General features: G+C 34.9%; 1 protein-coding gene across 1 annotated transcript in view; it reads left to right on the top strand.

The window, feature by feature from the left end:
• DGKB (diacylglycerol kinase beta) overlaps positions 1 to 19,625 on the top strand; it is a 715,928-nt gene that overhangs the window by 263,962 nt on the left and 432,341 nt on the right. Inside the window, 1 exon segment of the mRNA XM_032592421.1 lies at positions 3,805 to 3,879. Within this exon segment, the coding sequence (XP_032448312.1) occupies positions 3,805 to 3,879 (75 nt within the window).

Here is a 19,625-nt window from a genome sequence, read left to right as displayed (position 1 = left end):
AGAACCCACGAACCGTGAGATCATGACCTGAGCTGAAGTCGAACGCTTAACGGACTATGCCACCAAAGTGCCCCATAGAATTACAGTGTAAAGGCATTTTAAAGCATTATTCACTATGGTTTGCGAATTTTAATGTGAAATAAATAATTCTAGAGTCAATGTGTAATATATCGATACGATCTCTCCTTATTCTTATATAGTTCAAATTAATATAATGGCTTTTTATAAATATTTTTATTATCAATCTTGGGTATCTGAGTTCTCTCTACCCTATCACCTCTAGCCCTTAACAAAGAGCTTTGCATACAACATGGCTCCATAAATAGTGTTGAATGAAAATTGGTTCTTTAAGTGGTCAACAAGGTGACTTCAGGTAAATCATCACTAAGTAGTGAGGAACAGAATTTATATTCAGCTTCTAGATAAATTGTATTAAAATGATTTTCTACATGTGAGTTTTTGTAGTACGTGGTGCCATATATCCTTAAGGAAAACAATCTGAATTATAATCTGAATTATAATAAGGTTCATTATCAGGTGTCTCAGCATTCTGGCAGACAATGCAGAAGTTTCATTTTTGTAATACATTAACGATTAAATCATAATAATTAATAAATATCTGAAAATCCCATTGAAGAGTAAATCTTATGTCCTTATAAAAAGGCATGTCATAAACAAAAATGCAGTTGCCTCTGCTATAATTTCTAGAAGTCTTTACTTATCTCAACAAAAAAATGAGATGAAAGCATCCATATAAACACTATGATAATAAAACAGAAATTTGCATTGTGATTCTCATGGTAGGTGGAATTGTTTTCATGGTAAATGGAATTTTATAATTTCTTTTCTTGCCATCTAACTTTCCAGCTTTATTTTAGTGAAAAGAAGAGTGCTATTCTTTTTCCAATCAACAAAATATTATTTCTGCTTAGAAAGTTTTGTTTCCTTTATCAACATGTAGTTGTATATTTTTTTACTCTGCTAAACATGATAGAAATTATTTTAAATTACTAGTGGCTTAATAATTAAAAATGGTTTTATTAAAGAGAACAGTTACCTCACTTTTAGAGATACAAAATCACAATTAAATAATTAACTAAAATTATTTTCTCCTTTACTACGTACAGTCTGTCAGCTTTATATATTATGGATGTTTGCAAAAAAAAAAAAACTCCTTATACGGAATTAGGTAAGCATTAAATTCATATTGGAAAGTAGAGATAAATGAAGTATGAAGAGAAAGAAAAGGTATATTTTCAAAGGGAAAGCATTCCTTTCATTTTAGGAGAATATGGATCACGCATGATGACCTTGAGTATCTGACTCCCCCTTATCCCATTAAGAAAAAAACTACATAGATAGACTAAAGTCAGAAGTAAATTAAACTTAATGGCAGGAGGGATGATACTGCAATGCTCCTAATTTTTGTGAATGAAGAAGAATCATCTTTCAGAAATAATGATATTCCATTCAGGGTTTCCTTTAAAAATAATTGGTTTTTAACTTTGATATGTTAGATAACTCGCAAAAGGTTACAAAATTATATATTTACACAAAGTGTTCCATACCAGTCAACAGGTGTGAAAATATTCACATACCATTCATTCATTCATTCATTCAAACAACAAAACCTTAGTGAATCCAAACTCTACTAGGAAGTGGGGATAAAAGACCCACGATATAGCCACGCAAGGAGGCAGGCACAAACAGATAAACTGCAGTACCCCAAGATGAATGACAAACTAAAAATGTTTAAAATAAAAATGCTGTTGAAGTTCAAAGGGAGAAATAGCTATCTCTGAAGACTGAGAAGTTTCTTTGGACAGGATGTAGCTTTTGAGTTGCTTGTGATATAGTAGATGTTTGCCAGGTGAAAAAAGAATGATTTGTGAAGGGGTGTGGTGTTTTTTAGGGAACCAGGAGATAATCACTGAGATTAAAGTTTCAGGGAAATGAGGGGAAAGGTAACGCGTAACCTACTTTAAATATAATAAAATATTCTGTATCATAAATAACTTGACACTTGCAGAAACGTTTCATCCTGGAAACAACATGACTGTACTTAACCAGCACTATGTAAGAAGGCTGGATAAGCAAGAATTTTTTTTTTAATTTTTTTTTAATGTTTATTTATTCTTGAGACAGAGAGAGACAGAGCATGAATGGGGGAGGGACAGAGAGAGAGGGAGGGAGACACAGAATCCGAAGCAGCCCAGAGCCCGACGCGGGGCTCAAACTCACGGACCGTGAGATTGTGACCTGAGCTGAAGTCGGCCGCTTAACCGACTGAGCCACCCAGGTGCCCCTCGATAAGCAAGAATTTTATAGAGCTGGTGAGTCAGCTTGCAATCCTGAGCTAAGGTAGTGACAGAGAATAACCAGGTTTGATTGACATTACTGATAGCAGGTGCCAAATTGTTCTCTCATTGGGTTCAGGTGCTGGGGAAAAAGAAGTACCAGAAGTACCAAGAATGAATCTTAAGGTCTTTCTTGAGACACTAGATCATGTAATTAATCAAGATCTAGAATGTGAGATTATTGCAGATTTGGGAGTGGAGTGATAAAACAGATATTACACAGTAAATTTGAAGAGTTTCTATCAGGAAACAGTATGAATGTGTTTATAAAATATATGGTGGGGCGCCTGGGTGGCGCAGTCGGTTAAGCGCCCGACTTCAGCCAGGTCACGATCTCGCGGTCCGTGAGTTCGAGCCCCGCGTCAGGCTCTGGGCTGATGGCTCGGAGCCTGGAGCCTGTTTCCGATTCTGTGTCTCCCTCTCTCTGCCCCTCCCCCGTTCATGCTCTGTCTCTCTCTGTCCCAAAAAAATAAATAAAACATTGAAAAAAAAAATTAAAAAAAAAAAAAAATATATGGTAAAATTTTCCCATGTATGTGAAATCTAACTTTAAAAAACTAAATATATGCTTTCAATTTCAGTATTTCATTTAAGAATGCCAATATGGGATGTGTGTCTACTTAGAAATATTTGTACTGCATTTGTTGTACGATGATTGATTTCTCTTAGAAAAAAATTATTTAATATGTGCCTGTTGAGGGGCATCCGGGTGGCTCAGTAGGTTGAGCGTCCGACTTTGGCTCAGTTCATGAACTTGCAGTTTGTGAGTTTGAGCCCTGCACTGGGCTCTGTGCTGACAGCTCGAAGCCTGGAGCCTGCTTCAGATTTTGTGTCTCCCTCTCTCTCTGGTCCTCCACCACTCACCCTCTGTCTCTCAAAAATAAATAAACATTTAAAAAATAAACAAAAAAAATATGTGCTTGTTGAAACAGTTTAGCAATTGTGTGAGCTGACTGATCAAGATGATTCTTTATGTGGCATAATTAAGCAGAAGAGGTCACATTCTTTGATTACATATACACATACAGCATGCCCAATCCCATTTTATATGTGGGATAGTTTTCATATTGATTAGCTTGGCCCAATAACCTGTAAATTTCATAGGGCTCCATTAGGAGAAGGTATGTTAGTAATTCTATTCTGATATTCTTAAAAAATATATTTGAAATCTAATTAGCCAAATAATATTCAAAAGCAGGATGGAGAATATTTTAAATGTATATGCATATTTAGAATGCAAATATCATTCTATTATAAACTATATTACTTGTATATTGGCTACTAAGCCTCTTTTCAAAGAACCCTAAGTTCTTATAAAAAACTGTATGTCTAATATTATTAATGTAAAATTTTTCAAATATATTTAGTTACAACCATCTATATAACTATTTAAACATTGGGGAGTGTCACTCAATTTCTTTTTTTTCCCATATTTTCATTTTTATAGAATTTACAGAAAATTCCAGTATCTACTAAATCCTCGTCAGGTTTACAGTCTTTCTGGAAACGGACCGATGCCAGGGTAAGTCCAAGGAAAATATTGTTACTGTTAACTCGTTTAGTAGTAATTAATACATCAAGCAGCCTGATGTACCTAGAGACAGTGTTATTTGAATACACAGCCAGATTAGTATACAAAAAACAACAACAACAACAACAACAACAACAACAACATTGAATATCAACTCTATAACAGTAAGCAGTGCAGATGCTATTTTTCAAAATAGTCTGTTTCCAGCACATATTTTTCCCTTTTAAGTACCGTGGAGTACTGTTACTATCACTGCTAATCGCATACACTCGCTTGCTGGCTGCCTAAATATCCAGACCATCTGTCTGAAGAACTACTGCCTCTTCCTTTCCTTGTTACATAGCGAATGGAGATCTACCATAAAGAAGAAGCTAGCTCACATAGAATAGAAATCATAACATGATTGTTTCCTTTACTACTTGCAAAATCTAGTGACTATCACTCTTTTCCAAGATACTTTATTCATAGGTAAGGGATAGTAAAATACATTTATTTTTTCCAACAGAGCCATGTGCTTTTGATACACTGAAGTCACTCATCATTAATTTGGCCTAGTTTACTAGTAACTTCCACTGACCTGTTTTCTCTCCCAACATGAGAGTAAACCTTAGATCAGATGAGGTGGTAAGAGGCTTTATAACGCTTACATGAGCTTCTTTTGCAAAAAACAAGAATAACAACAATAAAAATACATCAGTGTGATTGGAATAAGTCTTCCAGGTTTTCCTCGGAAACCAGAAACCAAATATTGAAATTGGATGGTTTTAAATGCTCAGAAGAAAATGTATACCGTTGTGTCTTATGTTAAATAAACGTAAATAATACACAGATAATTAGCACAGGCACCCTTAATATATTCATCTCTTTCTTCCACTCCCTGCTACCTGTTGTCCAATGCCAGCTGAGCAGTGATCTGTAGAACCTCCTTGCTGTCAAAGGCAGGATCATCATAAGCATTTAGTTCAGAACAGTGTCTTTGTCAAGATCCAGACTCCAGGATCTAAAATATCATGATCAGATTTTTGGCTGCCTGAGCCACATACAGGAAGTCCCAATCGAAAGAAAGCGAACCAAAGTAAAGTCTTGCTATTAACAAAGAAGCTTAGTCAGGGTGGCTCTTTTTCTCGTTCTTCAATATTCTCTAAATTTTGAAGCAGTAGCTCTTATTCTGCAAGATTAAGCAGTGATGTATTCAAAAATTTAGCCATTCCAGGACCTCTTTAGTTCTATCTAGATCAGTAAGTCCAGGATTTTCCTGTATTTCATAATTAAATGCAATGCCCACTGACTGCTAATTACAAACCTCTATGTCTTCATTGCCTTTTTCTCTAAAATGAGTACCTGCCTCATAGAATAATTATAAAGTGAAATGGGATGATGCTTATGAAGCATATAAGACTAGGCACTCTATATATATCCTCAACTAATGTTATTTATTATCAGTACTATTTACAGTAATTAGTTAATAATTACATGTTTGTAGCTCCATATCAATGTACTGCAATAATAATGATTTTAGCCTTGTTTCCTCATTTCATTTTTTCCTATTCCACTTTAAACATGTACAACATGTTTGCTTTCACTCTTTCAGTTTTAGCCATCATATTATCCTGCACTCTATTTTAATATATTGAAAAAATAAAAAATAATGTATGTACTTCTGAAAATCTACACTCAATAAATATTACTTAGAAAATATGCTAAAGGCCCCACTTCAAGCACTAATACTCCTCACATATTACCACTTCAAATTGTGTGTATCCTCCCAAAACTTCTTATGGGAACATAAAACCTAATGTATATATGTGATGTATTTACATATAATATATTCATATATATAATGTATTCATACACATATATGTTGTATAGATGAATAGATTTTTTATGTAACTTGAATATAGGTCTTTTATTGCTCTGCAGCTTGCTTATTTTTTACTCAAAAGCATACGATGGATGTTGTTTAAGTTGAACAGATATTGATCAGTTTCATTATTTTGAAGAGATGTACAGTATTCCGTAGTTTTGTTCACTGTCCCATTATTGATAAACATTCAGATTGTCTGTGCTTTTATTACCAAATATGTTAACATTATTACCAAATATGTTTATTACCAAATATGTTAGGTTAACATTTATCAGTTTATTTATGTTTTTGAAAGCATATTAAAATATTTTCATAGAATAGGTTGATAATAGGTAGAATTGCTTTGTTGAGAATATTTTCCATTTTAATTGTGTAAGGTTCTGCCAAGGTTCTATACAAAAAGCTTGTATTGAATGATAATCCCAGAAGTAGTATATAAGGCTTATTTCCCACCATGTTCTTTAAATTGACTATCTTCAGTAATTTCTATTTTTGCCCAATGTGACAGGTGAAAATATATTTGTGTAATTTTTATTTGCATGCCTTTGATCAATTACAAAGTTGGACATGGCGTTAATTAGATTGCTTTTCTATGAACAACAGAATGAAGTTACTCCTAGAATTAATTGAAAAATAAAAGAACTCTGTTTTGTTAAAGATAGGGATCAGGACAATTTGAGGGCATGGAGAAGCATGGATAAAGGACAAAGTCCGTGGGAATTATTGCTGAGAGGAATTGGTTGCAGTTGCTTTTGGTATTCTTGTATCTCTGCTCAAGATTCATATACCATGGAGAAGTATATTTATTGGTTTCTCTTGTTTCCCATGGCACAGCCTTGACTTGTTTAGGATGGGCCATCTTGACTCACAGCCCTGTCAAGGTTCTATCTAAATGGCTTATTCCCTCAAAGATACATGAGGATGCTATAACCTGAGGATGACAGGTGAATTCTCAGAGGGAATAAGCAGTAGGTGTTCAGCACAATCCAGTCATTGGGTTGTCCAATATCCCTTCTTTTGTGAACATATTTGTTGAAAAACAAAATTATGCCATTCAGTATATTGCTGTTACTAAATATACAACTGAAAACACACATTCTCCTAAAATGTAGACAATGCAGAGTCTCATATGTCCCACTCTCCATCCTGGTTTGCTGGAAACATCTGTGGAGATGACTATTTTCTCCTCTCTTTCTCTACATTTGCACTTAACATACAAAAATGTAAGGGGAAAGTTAAAATGTTTAATATGAATTTAATGGAATGATGCTTTTAATAATAAAAGGAATGGGACACATGTAAAGTCTCTGTCCCTGGTTTTGTAACTGGTTGAAAGTTGTAGTTGAAACTTAAAACATTTCTCTTGCCTATATGTTTTTACCCAGTGCAGTTACCTGTTTTTCCCTTATAGTTGAGACATTGGTAGTATTGTTTCTATAGGACTGAATTAGTCTTTCATTGACCCTTACTGAAAGACATGGTGGTATATGACAGTATTTGTGTTAGCTATCAAATATTTCCAGGTTTCTTCCCAGGCATTGATTTTAGTGTACTTCCTTTTCCCTTGCTATTTAGAATGTCCATATGGGTCTCTCACAATAAACTGTGGGCAGAAAGTAGATATTCCATGCTTTCTTTTCCTTTGCCAGAGCAACCAGCAGTATTCTAGATATTGGCTCTTTTGTTAGCTTGTATCACGGAGTAAAGAGAGGGAGAAAGAAGAGAGGGAGACACACACACATCACCTTACTCATGATCCCCATTGAATGGAGGATAAATAAGCCCCTGTAAGGTGATGTCTCTAAGATTTTGGGTTATTTGTTATTATATGTAACCTGGCCTTTCATGACAAACCAGTGATAGGGGAGAGATCTTATTAGTAGTCTCTATTCCCATTGTACAGCCACAAACCTATTTCTCCTTGAGAATCAGAGTCAACTACATCAGTTGACACCATATATTTTTTGTTTGTTTGTTTTTTGTTTTGTTTTGTTTTTGCTTGTTTTTCTAGTGATGTGAAAAGCCTCAAAATGTTCAGGTGTCAATCTTAGCTTCTAATTCACTGAAAACTGTATTGTCTCAGATGGCAGCATTCTTCGCTGAGGTGTTAAAACATCTACATGATGATAGTTCAAAACCAAGGGGATGGGAAGCAAAATTTTTAAAGTGTATGTACGAGTCAGTGTTCTTCAGAGACAGAACCAATAGGTTATATATAGAGAGATTTATTATAAGGAATTGGCTTACCTGCCATGGGAGACTGACAAGTGCAAAATCTAGAGTTGATGTTTCAGTCTAAATCTAAAGGCTGGCAAGCTGCTTTAGAACCAGGAAGAGCCAATGTCCTAGGTTGAAGGCCACCAGGCTGGTGAGTTCTCTCTTTTATTCTGCCTTTTATTCTAATTTGACCTTTACTTAATTGGATGAGGCCCACCCACCTTATGGAGGGCAATCTCCTTTACACAGTCTACAGTTTAAGTATTAAGCTCATCCAAAACTCTCTCACAGAAACATCCAGAATTATGTTTGATAAACTATCTGGGTACCCCATGGCCCAACCAAGTTGACCATAAAATTAACCATCACAGTGAGTCTTAAATATAATTGTAAGTTTAATCACGTAAGTTTAATCACTTAAGTTTAATCACCCTTTGGCCCCAGACCATGTTTTTTTTTGCAACGTGAGTAAGCATTGTCATATAGTTTAGACCATGTGCTACATCGGTTTCTAGTACACCATTTAAGTGTCCCCACTGATTCAGTGACTGAGTCTTTAGTAGGATATTTCAGTGTTCTGTTGACCAACTGCTTCTGCCCAATAAAACACAAGATAAGGATTTCAAGTCTTAGGGGCATCAGCCTACAGTCTTTCTTCTTTCTCTGTGAAAGGAATTTTTTGAGAGGAGATAGCAGTATGTGACACACTATGGTAGTGTGTGAGGCATTCAGTAACTCAATTGCTATAACCAATGACAGAAACATAATGGGAAGGAAAAGTAAATCCAGTTGCTAGAATAAATGTCTAGTGCAGTGAGGCAAAAGGCTGCAGTACCATTATGGAAGGAGTCAGATGAATTTAGGCTACTCCTAAGTAGTTGTTTGGGTCCATTGAAGTAAATCAACACATTGGAATTCACTCATCGGTTTCTTTGATGACAACTTAGCACTCCTGAGTCTAACTACCCTTCTTGTTTAAGATAAATTAATGTTGTTTATCTCTTCCATCACCTCCACTCCTACCAACATGAACATGAATCTTTTTCCGCACACTCATTGGGAATAACTAAGATTCCTTTGGGTCATTTGAAGTCCCAACTATGGGTTCATTCTGAGAAGTTCACTTTATAAGTTTTCTTGCATCACTAATTCTCCATTATTATCCTTTCCAAGTCCTTTATCATGTAAGACATCTTATCAGCAGTGCTGTTGAATTGTTGTATTTCATAAACTTTGGTCAACATTCTGTCCAGAAAAGGTAGACAACAAATTTTATTGTTTAAATTTTTTTTTTTTTCAACGTTTATTTATTTTTGGGACAGAGAGAGACAGAGCATGAACGGGGGAGGGGCAGAGAGAGAGGGAGACACAGAATCGGAAACAGGCTCCAGGCTCTGAGCCATCAGCCCAGAGCCCGACGCGGGGCTCGAACTCACGGACCGCGAGATCGTGACCTGGCTGAAGTCGGACGCTTAACCGACTGCGCCACCCAGGCGCCCCAACAAATTTTATTGTTTAAAATACTGCCCTCTGGTCAGCTGGCATTCTTTTCTGTTCCCAGATTATTCCCCCTTCCACAGGAGTCTACTTCATGTTACTTCTTTTTTTTTTTTTTTTTTTTTTTTTAATTTTTTTTCAACGTTTATTTATTTTTGGGACAGAGAGAGGCAGAGCATGAACGGGGGAGGGGCAGAGAGAGAGGGAGACACAGAATCGGAAACAGGCTCCAGGCTCTGAGCCATCAGCCCAGAGCCCGACGCGGGGCTCGAACTCACGGACCGCGAGATCGTGACCTGGCTGAAGTCGGACGCTTAACCGACTGTGCCACCCAGGCGCCCCTACTTCATGTTACTTCTGATATATCATGGAGAGGCCCTGGCAAACCAGTTTCTTTTATCCTTAAAGAATGAGAATTAAAAAAATGCCTCTGAAGGCGGGGTTGGGGGGGGGTGGGGGGGTGGGGGTTGAGGCAGTGCCTGGGTGGCAGAGTTGGTTAACTGTCCAACTCTTGATCTCAGCCCATGTTTTGATCTCAGGGTTGTGAGTTCAAGCCCCATGTTGGGCTCCACACCCAGCCTGGAGCCCACTTAAACAGAATCCCTATGAGGACACAGATATGGGACACTCCTTTAGAGTGGTGCAGAGTTTAGGCAGATTCTGATTATCTGGGGGTGATATCAAGCATTTGAATCTCTTAAAATCTCCCCAGTTGATTCTTTGCAGGCAGCATGGAAAATCACTGAATAAATAGATCAGTTGTTGTATAATAGGTATTATAGTCCAGACTGATATGGTACAAATGGGGTAATTTCCCAATTGAATTATAATAGTAGTACATTCTTAGTAATAAGCCTTGTGCATTACCATGTTTGCAGGTTGTCGCATATGGATGAATCAGTAACCCATAATTATCTCTTTAGATCAAAGTTCAAGTTCAAATTTCAGAGAAAAATTGTCTCATTGGCCTGGCTTTGGTCACATGCCTATTGTTTGATTCAATACAGTTGGTTTCCTTGTTTGGTGTATCTACCAAAACCATTCCCAGCAGTATGTTTCCCCATAATCAAATAAGGCCAAAAGAACAGATGCTCCAAACAAGTTTTTTTTTTTTCTTATGTATACCAAAGTGTTATATTTCTTGTGTAAAGCATATGCTCTTTTATTTGCCCATTTTCCTTTTGATTTATTTGTCTTTTTTATGTTCATTTTAAGATCTCATTGCATAAATATTAACACCATCATTTTATATGTGTTGCAGATGCTTTCTTCTAGTTTGCTCTGTGTGCTTTCAATTTTTTATTTTCTTCTTTTTTTGTCCATATAAATATTCAAAATTTTATCTACTAATTCTATGCAGAACGAGGTCTCTATTTTATAAGCTTTAGAAAACTCTTTCCTCAAGTCGAGATTATGAAATGTTCCTGTATATCTTCTTTTATTACTTTTACATTTTGTTTAAGGTTCTGACCTTTAATCTTTAAAGATTGAATTTTCTCTTAGAAATGCATTGAAAGATATGGATTATATAGACATGGAGCACATTTTCCACCTCAAAATGAAATGTAATTGTCTCAACAAAAGCTGTTCATTAGTCCAACTCTTTCACCACTGCTTTGACATAATTTCATATATGATGAAATAATATATATGTTAGAGTATTGCTGCCCTTTGCTTTGCTTTGTTGGTCTTTTGATGCTAAGGATAGAACATTTTATATACTCTATCTTCCTAAATATTCTCTCAAAATTTAGTGACATTTACTCTTCCTAGTTTGTTATTGCCTCAAGTAAAAAAAAAAATAAATAAATAAAAATAAGGGCACCTGAGTGGCTCAGTCAGTTAAGCATCTGACTTTGGCTCAGGTCATGATCTCATGGTTCAAGGGTTCAAGCCCTGTGTCGGGCTCTGTGCTGACAGCTCAAAGCCTGGAGCCTGCTTTGGATTCTGTGGCTCCCTCTCTCTCTCTGCCCCTTTTCTGCTCTCACTCTCTCTCAAAAATAAATAAACATTTAAAAATTTTTAAAAAAATAAAATAAAAAGGTTTGAATGAAATTGCATTGAATTTCTAGTTTCTTTTGGATCACCTTTGAGAATGCTCTGTTTCTATACCAATGCCCGCACTGTGTCCCCAGAGGCAGACCAGTACTTCTATGGAAGAACTGTTTCTCTGTTATTATCCTGGAGGCAAATGCCACTGGTAACTGCTCTTGATGGGGACACTGAGCAGGCTATGACTGACCTGCTCACTTGTTGTAACTCCTGCTCCTCCTATTTCTAGCTGTGCTATCCCTGATCAAGGCTTTGTTACCAGAGCTGCTTTTGCAGTGGTTCCCTTTCACTGTTTTACGTTGGGAACTGTTCCATTCTGTAAGATCTCTCTACTTATCTAATATTCCTTGTGATTTAGTCTCAACTTTGTTTTTGGTGCATTACTTTCCAACTGGTATCATAGATGTACTTAAAATAAATTTATTTTGTCTGCCACCATGAGCTTGCAGTTATTCATTCTTTTAATTCCCTTTCTTCCCCATTTTTTCCTCCTTACCACACCAGTCTGTAAAATGTTTATGTATGCATCTCTTCTCTCATCCTATCTTTATTTATTTTTTCTTTTCTAAAACTTCATTTATAGAGTAGAAACTTTTCTTGATGTATTGGAGCTCTGCTAATCCTTAGTGTGAGTTATTTAGTAAATATCAAACTCTTTGGTCATTTCCCTTTTTATCTTAAATTGTTTTCAAGACAGAAGTGAATATTTGTTTGTTTACATTATATCTCCTTATATAAATTCCTTCTGATTCTATTCTATTAGTGTTCTCTAAAATTAGTACCTATGTCATAAAAATGGTTTCTTCCTGATAATGCATGTTATTATCTGATTGAATACATTATTTGCAGGTGTAAACTAGTTGGAAAAGATGAAATATACACTATATATATTGCTTTCTGGTCAGAGAATGAGTAGGTGTTTTTTTCCTTCACAACACTGAAATAAATATGCTCATCTTGAGCTGTTACAACAACTGCATATGCTAATGTGGCCTATATAAAGTCAATATCAAGTTTTTGTGTACTTGTGACATGGGTTTTTCCTTTCTAGCTCAAAAGCTTTGTGAAAGTACAAATGGTTTATGTTAGTCTCATATCATCCATAAATATTCTAGGAAAAAAAATCAAGTATTTATTGCAATGAAATAAAATAGAAGATAAATCTTTTAAAATCATGTAAATTATTTTCCAGATTGTTAGAATAATTAGGTATAATGATTTTTTTTATGAAAGGTGCTATATATAGAAATGTTTGGTTTCACCTACCTGAACTAAATGCAAAACATATACAATATTAAAAGTAAAAGTTAACAGTCTACAGATTCTCATATTCCAAGTATGCATACTTGCATAGTGAAAAATTTTAATATATTTTCCTATTACAATAAATGTGTAACTTAGGAAAGATTAACAGATTCCACGAATTGTATCTACTACTTTCATAATTTAAGATATAATTTTATATAACAAAATTTCTACCATATTTTATGTAAATAAAATCCATCTTGAATCAGAACCGATGACCTACTACATATGTCTCTTGTTATGAAATCTTGTTATGTCAGGGAGCTAAACAAAATTCCTCAGAAGGCTGAGAAAAAGATCATAAAAATTCAATCCAACTCTACTGGAAATATCCAGAAAAATAATGTTGCTGGTTGTAAAAAATTGTTGGCAAAGTAAAAATAAAGCCCTTCTCTCACCCTTCCAATCCTTATGATTAATCCTACTTTATGATGATTTTGTGAGCTACAACCCATCAATTAAATGTGTGAGCTTAATGCTGTCTTTATCACTAGAGTAAATGAGTTTGAAGTCGATTTTTTAGTAAATATCTATGGGTAGTAAAGGTTTTTATATTTTTTTATATTAAAAATCTATGGGTAGTAAAGGTAACAAAACAATGTGCTCCTACAATTAACAAAGTCATATAATCACCTGCCTTAAAGAAGAACTCCCCAATTTGGGGTATTACAACTTTATAGTCACTTTCCACATATATCAGCAAATGAATTATGACTTGAAAGATGTTGGAAATACTGAACTTTTGTTATTCATCTCACAAAGAAAGCAATACTCGTTGGCTGAATAGCAGTTATACTAGAGACCCATGTGATTCTAAATTCCTTGAACACTCTAAAAAGAACAGTTTCACATGAATTGGCTGTTAGAAATAACCAATTCATTTATCTATATTCCTTAACCTGTTTTTTATTTTATCCCATGAAAGAAAAGTTTCTAATAATTACCAAACTAGTTTATTTGAGTATTCACAATTTGCTAACCTGCCCAGTGTCTTTTCTGGTACAACTTTTCCCATCCACCCCAGGCAGTTAAAGGACACGTCCCTACTAATGAGTGAAAATGAGATAACTCTTAGTAGATATTTATGTCAGAATCTTTTAAGAGTGATGATCATATAGCTTAGTCCTATAATTTAATTAAAAGGAATAACAGTGGGCAGTGTAATCCATACCAAAAATAGAATAACGATGCAACAGCTAAGTAAAAAGTAAAACATAGCTCAATAATCACAACAATGATAGTGACATAAATTGAATCAGTATATATTTATTAAATGGCTAACAGATGTGAGGAACAAGTCTTAGAAGTGCCAGTCCAGTTTGAACAAAGAGATAACAGTTTCTACTCACATGGCTTTATGTTTCAGTGGAGGAAGACAAATTAAACTAACAAAATATACATTACGTCAGCAGAGAAAGTAAAGAGAATATACATGGGTAGTGAGTTGTCTGTTCTTTTATATACGCTGTGCAGGGAAGAAGTCACCAAGTATAGACATGAAGGAGATGAGGGAGCAAGCCATTTGGCCATCTCATAGAAGATCATTTAAAGTAGAGGGAGGACCAAGGAGAAGAGCATCAGGATGGGACAGTATTGACATGCTTGGGGGAGATTAGCAAGATGGCCATGGTGGCTGAACCAGAAAGGATAGAAATAGCACAGGAATATGTTACTGAGGGGCCAAATCACATAGGGTCCTACAGATATAGTGAGTATAATAATTAGATTTACCCAAGACTCTTCTGGTCTATTCCTGGTTTTCCAGCATCCATCCCAATTTAGTATTTGCCCAGGAATTTTGCATTTTTAATTTAAATATTATCATTAATCAGTACATTATAGTAAACTCTGATGATGATGAGTTTGGGAGCTCTACTGTATATCCAGTCTCTGCCAGGTTTTCCTCTAGTAGGGTAAAAGATACATACCTGTCCAGTGAATGGTGTTCACGCTTCAGTATGTAATCATTACGTCTGAAACATTACCAGAAAAAAAAAAAAACCTCTCTTTTCCTGATCTTTCCCACACACAAAGACAAGCAACAATTTCTTCTGAAGTACAGTATGCAGTGAGTTCAAAAATAAAATTAAATGTTCAGTAAACACCCTGTTGGCTAACTGGTCTACCAGCCCCTTATGCCTTGGCCACTGCCTCCTATCCCCTTGTGAGATGCAAAGGAGAAGAAATGTACCAATCAGCAATGTCAGTGGAAATTGGGGGAAATCATTGGTTAGATGTGTATTAAATAAATGTGAAGAAGAGAAGTTGAGCAGCCCTGCCAAGAATTTTAGTGAATAGTTTGAATACTCTTCTTCAGTATTTTCTTTAACTAAATATGTAGTTTGGGGGCACCTGGGTGGTTCAGTCAGTTAAGTGTCAGACTTTGGCTGAGGTCATGATCTCCCATTTCATGGGTTCAAGCCCTGGGTCAAGCTCTGCTGTTAGCTCAGAGTTTGGAGTCTGCTTCAGATTCTGTGTCTCCCTCTCTCTCTGTCCCTCCCATGCTCATGCCCTGTCTCTCTGTGTCTCTCAAAAATGAATAAATGTTAAAAAAAATAAACATATAGTTTATAAATATTTGTTTGTAATAGTTTTCTTATTTTGCAATAAAACTTTTAAACAAAAAGTAGCTAAAAAATCAATACAAATATTAAATGAAAAATTCAGGTCTGAGTTCCTATTTTCTCAGAAATAATTGATTATGAATACATAATTTTTATGGAATACTTACCAATATATACCATCGACAATGGGAGCTCTAGTGATATCATTGACCATATTTAAACTGTAAGCACAAATACACTGTAGAAGCATCAGTATCTGCTTCAAAATTAATAGCTAATTATCTTCTCAAAACAACCATTTAAACTACAGAAAATCTCTTTGCCTATCACTCTTTGAAGCATGACTTTTCATTTAGATCAAATGATTTTTCCATATTAATGTTCATGTACAATTCCACGTTTTCTTGTGTGTGTTATAAAGGAAGTTATTAATATTTTGGCTTCATATTTTGGCAGAACTTTAAATGATTAAGCAATGCCTGTGTGAACTATTGTTCCACTCTTCCATTTCCTCTTCAGTGTAGTTGGGAGACTCTCTATGGAGACTGCTATTGTCAATAATAAACTTCAAGATGTTAAATAAAGCCCTGTTTATTTTTAAAAGTCTCCTCTCCCTTGGATATTAGGAAATAATTGTATCCAATCTCTACTGTTGCTGCTTCTTATGTAACTGGATACATCCTTCCTGGTTCATCCCTTGAAAATTATATCTTCCTAGAATTTCATATTCAGAACTCTGTTTCATGCATATATGCTTCCTTAACTTTATAATAATAAAATAATGGTGATTTGTTGGGCATAGGTCAGGAATAGGTAGGTCAAAATACAACAAACTTATCACTTGGGCATTTTCTCCATTTGCAGATAAGGAAGCTCATGATCAGACGGTTTAAATAATTTGCTCAAGGTTTTAATCCCAAAAAAGAGAAAATCTTTGTCTGCTGTATTCCATCACGACCCTTTTAACCTTTATTGTATGTTCCTCTTCTTACTTTCTTGATTTTGATCATCAAAATATATTTGGATTGTTTCTGAATATTGCCTTCCATCTCAGATTTCTTTCTGCAGTCCCATATAGATTTGTACAACTTCTAGACAACATTTCCAGGTTAGTATCCTGTAGATGTCTCAAATTTTGCATGTCTAGTATGAAACTATTTTTTCCCCTTTCTCAAACTTGCTCACTGACTTCTATTCCATAATATGATGAATAACACTGTCCCTTCTCTTCTGACAATGCATTATTTCACACTGTCCAGAATTTCTGATCTAATCACTTTCCTGGTATCCTTTATTCACCCTTCTTCTTATATATTAATCCTTCGCTCACATCCAGTTCCCAGTTCATCAGAGAATTAACTTACCTTGATATACTCCTCAATTTAATCTGCATCAACTACTCCTAGAGAACTTTCTATTGTGACCTGAACTGTGTGTTATTTTGTCTGCTTTCTCAAATAAACCAGTCAGATACTGGAGGCAAGGACTCTGTCTTGCTTTTCGGTCTCTGGAATCTAACTCAGTTCCTGGCACAGAGTTGTAGTTAATAAATGCATATTAAATAAAGGGATCAATGCAGGTGCTGTGTCATTCATAAAAGTTACTTTTCTCAGTGTATAAATATTCTATTAAACGTAACTCTCTTAGATATTTATAACTATTCTTTTGTATTTGATCCCTGTCAAAGTATTTTTTTTCCTCCATAGAAGTTCAGATGTATTTCATAATTCACAATACCTTCTTACTTCACATTCTGAAATTAACTTGGTGGAATGATCTAATGCATATAAAAAACTCATTCTAATTACTACTAATAAAAGCATTAAAATGACAAAATGGATTTGAGTAGATTTGCCAAAAAGACCTAAGCAACCTAATCATTTTTGGTGTTACATTTTAGGAGTTAATTTTAGATAATGTCCTTTGGACCACAGATCCTTTGTGCTTTCCAACTGGAAGTATTAGGAATGAATTCTTCCGAGTTAACTTCTTTGAACGATCAGGAAATATGTGTGATTTCTGGCTAAATTAAAACTCTTCATCATATTTTTCTCTTCATTCTTCACTTCAAAATTTTCAGTCTTTTCTACTCATGTTGTAGTCATATAATTATAAACTTAGAAGAAATATTTAAATTACATTTTCAAACATATGCATATATGTTAGTAGGCAAACTGTGTGTGTATATATTTATGTATATATGTATTTAAACATGCACACATACACACACACACACACACACACACAAACACACATTAGGATTTTGAGGGATGAAGACACATGTACCTGGCCATAAGGTTCATTGCATATTTACAGTACTAAATATAGTTAGATAAATACTGAGTCAAATCACCTACCTCCCATTCTAATGCAGAAAACTCTTAACATGTAGAGATGAGAGGAAATGTCTAAAAAAAAGTCTAAAAAAAAAAAAGGTTGTTTTATGTTCCTCAGCTACTTGGTCCTTAAATACTAATTTATGTTTATATATATATTTAAGAAATCCTAAATCAGTTGCTATTTTCTACATACCAGAATAAGTATATTTTAAAGTAAGATCTTTACAGAAGTATTTTATTATACAAATGAAATCATGAATAGTTTCAGTAAAAGGCCAAAACTATTTTAGCTAACTATTTGTTTTTATTCATTGAAAAATGATGTGAGAGAGTTTGATATTTTTAACACACTAATTTTCCAAGAATTATGTGCATTAGTGAAAAAGGAACCGAATGTTTGGACCACATTACAGAGCCAATTGTTTGCTGATTTATCCTCTCTAACTCATTTTATGTGAGGAAGAACATTAAGGTTATTTAATAAGATAATAGAGGTTTCCCAGGAAAAATATTCTCTTATTTTCTGTCTCTCATTATCTCTGTCATTTCTCACTGCCTTTCTCCTGTACTCTTTCTCTCCTTCTCTTGTAAAATACATATGCATAAAATATGTTTTTGATTTTTCCAGAGATAATAAAATTAATGTTTCAGTTATCAATGGTTCATTGGGATACATGTTTTCTCCAATACTCTGGAAGTTATTTCTGGCTGTGGTGATAACAGCATTTATACTGGGTTCATCATGAGGAGTTCAAGTTACATTTTGTATGACTGTCCCACTTATCTACATGAAATGCCCTCTTGGCAAAACAGTATAAATCCATCTTTCATACAGTATCCTTGAAAGACTAGCCAAATTTGTTAAAACAGGTGCATTTGCTAGTTTACCTAACCTTTATATTTTCTTAGTAAAAGAGAATACATAAGATATGAGATGGGAGGACATGGTTATAAGTAGTTTTACTTTAAGCTGAAATGATGGGGGAGGCATATTACAGTTGATGAGTAATCACTTTGAAGCTGACATTATCAAGATCCACAGAAAAGGACACTATATAAGAATGTATTTTGTAGACAAAATTTTTTAACGTTTATTTATTTTTGAGAGACAGAGTGAGACAGACCATGAGTAGGGGAGGGGCAGAGAGAGAAGGAGACACAGAACCCGAAGCAGGCTCCAGGATCCCAGCTGTCAGCAGAGCACAATGGGGGCTTGAACTCACAAACCATGAGATCATGACCTGAGCAGAAGTCGGATGCTGAACCGACTGAGCCACCCAGGTGCCGTGGAATATATTTTGTGAATTGGCAATATACAGTAGAGAGGAGACTTTGGGGAACATAATTGCTTCATGCATAGGTTTTCCAATGTGACTGCGGCAGCAATAATAGTATCCAGTGATACCAAGGTATGTATAGATGCGGTCTGGGTATTAGGAAATGAAGTGGAAGATATCAAACATTATTTTTCTAGACTAGCAATATGGTTTCAAAAACAATAGCAACATCACAATTCAGAAGATTCAATCTGATTTTAGTGAGGCAATTGTGAAGCCATTTAATCTTATAACCATAAGAGTAATATTTAACTGTGTACCTGAAGGTATGACTATGAATTGAGCTAAATAATAAGAGATAAGTATGCTTGTTTCTGGCTCAAAATGCCTAAATCAAAATGCAGACCTTTCTTAAGGCAAGCTCTTGATACATTTTTTCTGAGCAAAGAAGAGGAAAAGGAAGAGTTGAGGACATATAACAAAGTCATTTTGGATCCTTCAACCTTGTGTTTCTTTAATGCTAAGAAATATGAATAGTGTGTACTGATGAGAACTCATCCTGCATTATTATGCTGACAATATTTATGAATCTCATACTGATTTCTTGTAAATATCAAAGAAT

The sequence above is a fragment of the Lynx canadensis genome, chromosome A2, assembly GCF_007474595.2.
Source record: "Lynx canadensis isolate LIC74 chromosome A2, mLynCan4.pri.v2, whole genome shotgun sequence".
Taxonomy (NCBI): Eukaryota; Metazoa; Chordata; class Mammalia; order Carnivora; family Felidae; genus Lynx; species Lynx canadensis.
The sequence above is the reverse complement of the archived record's forward strand: the minus strand, read 5'-3'. Positions and strand labels throughout refer to the sequence as shown.